The following is a 5,477-nucleotide window of genomic DNA, read 5'->3' as shown; positions in this document are numbered from 1 at the left end:
TGTTGAACTTCCTGTCTAAACTGTATGGTTTTACTCAGTTGTCCATATACCAATGTCACTGACTAGTAAGCAAAGCAAGCAACATTACTTTTTTTTTTTTTAAATAACATCTTTAATTAAAGTTTTTGCAAGGTAAAATATTAAACTTAAAATAGTCTTAGTACATCAAAATACTAAGCTCTTTAATTGTATTCCAAGACGGTTTTTAAAACTTAACACCCAATATATCACAGAAGAGCAACCTTGATCTGCAAGTGCACAGAATGAATTTTACAAACATAATAAATATATTTACGCCCTTACACAGAACAGTATGTACAACAGCAGTCGACAATAGTAGCTCTGAACAGCTATGGATTAGCCCCTCCCCACCCGGTAACCGGATGCATACTGAACTGATTTAAGGAAGCTTGACTGAAAGATTAATTATTTATTCCATTTGTTTTGTTCTCCCCTCAAACGGGAAGCTTTTATTCTTAAAACAAAAACATTACATTTGATGTAATCTTCCTTAAATCATGTATGAAAGGAGGATAATGGGACAAAAGCGGTCTTCCAGGGGCAAGGATGTAAACCAGAATAATTTCCAGAAGGGTAACAGATTAAAAGGTAAAACTAACAATAAAGATGAGAAAACACATAAACCAAATACCTCCACATCTGACATAGCTCAGACAGGTAAGAAGGAGACATGAAATGAAAATGTACAAAGATCAATAAAATAGCACATTGCACAAAAGCTCAAAAGTTCAAGATGAAGTAATATGAAAAGTATAAGAGCCTTCTCAAGTGAAAGAAAATGCTGTTATAAAGGGAAAACTGCTAAGAGGAGATATGTCTGTTCTTATACAAGAAATACCCTCTAATATGGTGACATTATTGCTATAAGTTATAAAAAACAAAATATTCTCAGAGGGAGACAACTCTGCATTCGTCCATACAAGCCATCAAAAGAAAACTTGATTTTCAGTACAGCAAAAGAAAGCCTTATATAAAAACTAGTATTTTTTTTTTTACATTGTCTTCTAAAGCCAGAATAGGGTATGCTTGTCAATAACACATTTCAATCCGTGCACACGCTGCATAAATCTTGATGCCAGCCTGACTTTTTAAAAAAAGCAGCAGTGTAAATGTGATGCATATTTAACAGAAATGTTAACATTTCAAATATAAAAGCCTAATATAAAGATCCTTTTTGACTTTAGAAACTGCACGGGACAAAGTTGTTACTCTAAGGAACCGCATGTACTCTCGGGCATTCCGGTGATGTGAGAATACAAGCGACCACCAGGCAAGAGTTCATCTACTGAAAGGCACACGTTTCCACGTTAGTAGTCTGTGTAAACTGACCTCAGCATAATGTCATATAAAAGGTGCCGTCACTATGGATACAAATCTAAACAGCTCAGCTTCTGAAGATACTGTTTGCATCCCTATTTTCACCTTTTGGATAAACACACTACTTTCATCTTAAAATTTTGCAAGTGGGAATCCCTGGCTTTCCAAAGGAATGACACTTGGATAGAACTTAATGACATCATCAGTTAAATGTAATGAGGAAAGCATGATTGAGAATTCAAAGCAATTCAAAGCAAGTGACATTTACATAGCAAAAGCTACTATAATAAAGGACACAGCATGCTACTTGATTTAAAAGGAGCACAAGGCCAGGCGGTGGTGGCGCACGCCTTTAATCCCAGCACTTGGGAGGCAGAGGCAGGCGGATTTCAAGGCCAGCCTTATCTACAGAGTGAGTCCCAGGACAGCCAGGGCTACACAGAGAAACCCTGTCTCAAGAAACCAAAAAAAAAAAAAAAAAAAAAAAAAAAAAAACCAAAGCACAAGATAACAGCATGTGAGAGCCCAGTCTGGTGCACTGGGCTGTTGGAACCAGCTTTCAGAGCTTTCCCAGATCAAAGTATTCATCTAAGCAATATACAAGTACAAATATAAATGGTCAGTTCCCGCGTCAATACAGCCTTCTGTGTGTCACTCTGAAATAAGTGGTTGTTCATGTTTGAAAATTAGCTAGAAAAAAACAGGCCAATGGACAATGCTACTACCCTTCAATGTTTGGCTACACAGAGAGGCAGGACTGTGTGGAACTAGTGCTATCACTAGAGATTAGCCCAAGGGTTTCACCAAAGCAACAGCACTGCGGTGCTGCCGTAGGTAGTTCAGGTTACTGATTTCACTGAGTAAACACAAACCTACAAACTATACCAAGGGACAGCTCAACAGCTCATGGGATGCTGTTCCCTTGGTACACCGAGTTTTAGAGTTAAACCAAAACTGCTGTGTGCTTTGAGAATAGGAGATTAAACGAACTTCCCCTCAAAAACCTACATTAATAAGAAAACAAACCAACAACAACAACAAAAACCCTTCTATTACCAGTTAGGAAATACAAGCAAAATCTAACTCCTATCATGTTAAGACCCCGCCACTGATACCAAATTTCACAACATAAATTGGTTCAGTAGGGTGCAAAGTGGGGAGGAAAAAAAATCAATTGCATTAAGGAATTTTAAAATATGTTCTTTAAAAAGCACTTTAATAGCTCAGTTTTTCTTTTGTAATATACTTTATCTGTTACTTCCAGAACTACATAAAGTCAATTAAAGGAAGACAAAAATGGAAGACCAAAAAAAAAAGTCACCAGGCAAGTGAACTCCAATGCTAATCTTGTTAGTCACCAGAACAGAAATGACATGAGCGAGCATCCTGCAGGTCCCAGGAGGCTGCCTCACTGCAGTGGCTCTTTGTTCTGCGGAGCCCCTGACAGGAACAGAGCTACACATTCTCAACACACAGTAAATGTCTAGAGTTTTTAATGTACAAGTCAAATCTCTGTATTTCCTTTCCAGTGTGCAAACTGGAGCCCAAGTCTACATCATCAATGGCCTGGAATGGCCACCCAATGAAAAAGAGGTAAATTTGTATTCAGTGGCCCACTTTCCTCTACCCTCCACCCTCAAACTTCCCTCAAATTACAAAGTTTTAAAAATTTTGTTTAATTAAAATAATTTCTAAAATTCTTTACTAGTAAACACAAGAAACTTTTATAATTACTAAATTGTTTAATAAAAATCCAGTCCTCATCACTTGCCCTTATGCTTCTTAGATCAATGTACAGAATGCCATCCCAGGGTTTACATAAAGACTAATGTACAGGTAAGCACACTGTAGTCCAGCAAGGAAAACCTTCACACATCATGTGTACTGTACAATTGCAGCTCGGTGGTACCTTTGCGAAATAAAAACATCTTTCTGAGGAGACAAATGGGGTTTCCTCTTAGAGTATGGGACTGAGCAGTTTTTCTATAAGGAAATTAAGCTGTCACTTTAATTCTAGTCAACACAGGTAAGACCCAAGTCTTTAAGTTACATTTAACAAGTATGAAAACCTAATTAAATCAAGCATCTATTCCTGGGTCAACTTTTTTTCCAAACTGTGACCATTGATCCTTTTCTTTAAATCTTAAGATGTTCATATGGCAGGAAAGCAAGAGGTATGTATTACTGAGGGAGAGTAACAAGTAAAAATGTTTTTAAGACCTATTATGAGTTTTAAATTTTCTAATACAAGTGAATTAAAATTCAACACCATAATTCTTGCCCTTCTGTAAAAAGCTCACACGCAATTTTTACCAAATATAACCACATACAATAAGCAGTTTCAGTTCAATCTATCAAAAGGGTAATCTCTTCGGGTCATTCCGGCAAGTATCTTCTGATTGAGCCCAACTTGGAGAAAGGAATATAGACAAAGCTTTACATGCTAATTACCAATGGCAGGTTCCTGTATTTAAAATCGACAGTATAGTTTTCCTACACAAACCCCTCCCCCCGCCCAGCGGCCCAGGTGCTACAGTTCCATGGCTTGCCGGTCTGAAGTAGTGTCTATGTGGTCAAGGTCTAGCTTGGCTCCAGCAGCTTTGCTTCTACCGCGCTTTTCTGACATGCAGAAGTGAAGTCTTGGCTGATATATGTCCCAAGTTTCAAACCGTCCATTTTAACTTTTTAAGTTTCTTTGTCTTAATTTATAAAAGGAAAGAAGCAACTCTTCACCACTCTGCATCTCCAATGGCTTTGGAAAATATATAATCTCTTCCGTTAAGATTCATAATGCCATCCTTGAGATGAAATTTCCATTTATTTTTACTTCTGTGTATCTAAACAAAAATTAAGAATGCAAAAGATGTAATAAGAAAACACAACAAAACCTCATTCATAATAAAACCACAAGCTTTGTCTTACGTAATTACTATATTTGAAAACTGAAATTTGAAGAAATTTGAAATTTTCTTAATGTTTAGCAAAAAGAAATCTACTATGTAGATTTAATTTTTTAAAATAATTTGTTTATAGTTCTCAATAATTTGTATTCAAATCAAATAGTTATGAGTTATCTGCAAATAATACAATTGTGACCTTATTTCTTTTACTAAAATAAACTCTCAAATAACAGTGCTCTCAAAAACCTAGTGTGGACCTTTCACATAAAAATGCTCACTGGAACACATTTCTGAGATGTCAATCCTAAAACCCTACGGCCTATCCTCTTAGACACCTCTGGCATATTTATGACACATGGCTGTTCAATGTCTATCTGATTATAATTAGAAATTTGTCTAACTTTACCCTGTCCTGAAACCTGTTTCCTCTAACTTTTACTTACTGATCCTAGCACTACCTTTTGATGTAAATAGTGTTTCGTGCATTTGGAAATCACTGAGTGTTCTCACTCTGGACTCAAAACTTTTCTCATTAAAACAAAAACAGAGAATAATGTTAGAATAAAGGTAGAACAGAGAGACTCATATTCAGAAAGAAGTCCAGAAACTCAAAACGGAAGTCATATTGAGTAATATTTGTCTTTGCACAGAAGTACAAAGTACAAATTTAAAAGCATTCCTTTACTTGCCTAAGCCCTTCATAAACATACAAAATGCCAACAGAAATGTCTTTACTGTCCAATGAAAATGTATTCAAGTAAAATTACTTTTAACAATGGTGAAACCTCACACTATACTGCTCTCACTAATGCTCCAACAGTTCTTTATAATTAAATTTTAATTGTCCAAAAATTGTCATTCTATTGGCATTTAAACTAAGCCATAACTTGTCAGGCAACAACTTCATTATTCCTTCTGTGCTTTTCTTAAAATTGACTCACTGCTGAATGTTGTTTTGAAAGCTTAGGCTTCAAAACAAAACTCTTAAAAAAATCAAGTTGGCTCAAACCACATTCATTTCTCATTTCAAATAATCCAGGCTACCTCACCATTTATAACTTACTATTACAACACTCATTCTATTCTTTCAGTCTTTCTAATCCTTCAAATAGAACTCTGTAAATTCTGAAATTGTTTTTCACTAGGCTATGTAAACTTACTCTTCATTTTATTAGTTTAAAACATGAATGTATCTGAGAGCAAGACAAACCAACTTTAGTAACACTTAAAAATTAAATA

General features: G+C 35.7%; 1 protein-coding gene across 2 annotated transcripts in view; it reads right to left on the bottom strand.

The window, feature by feature from the left end:
• Positions 1 to 3,060: 3,060 nt before the first annotated feature.
• Positions 3,061 to 5,477, bottom strand: part of Gtf2a1 (general transcription factor IIA subunit 1) — a 31,664-nt gene continuing 29,247 nt past the window's right edge. Inside the window, exon 9 of one of the 2 annotated variants that reach the window (XM_076921476.1) lies at positions 3,061 to 4,175. In XM_076921476.1, coding sequence (XP_076777591.1) covers positions 4,068 to 4,175 — 108 coding nt within the window. In that variant the 3' untranslated portion in view covers positions 3,061 to 4,067. The remainder of the gene's footprint in view (positions 4,176 to 5,477) is intronic. The other variant, XM_076921477.1, reaches the window with a different exon arrangement.

This window comes from Arvicanthis niloticus, chromosome 23, assembly GCF_011762505.2.
Source record: "Arvicanthis niloticus isolate mArvNil1 chromosome 23, mArvNil1.pat.X, whole genome shotgun sequence".
NCBI lineage: Eukaryota > Metazoa > Chordata > Mammalia > Rodentia > Muridae > Arvicanthis > Arvicanthis niloticus.
The sequence above is the reverse complement of the archived record's forward strand: the minus strand, read 5'-3'. Positions and strand labels throughout refer to the sequence as shown.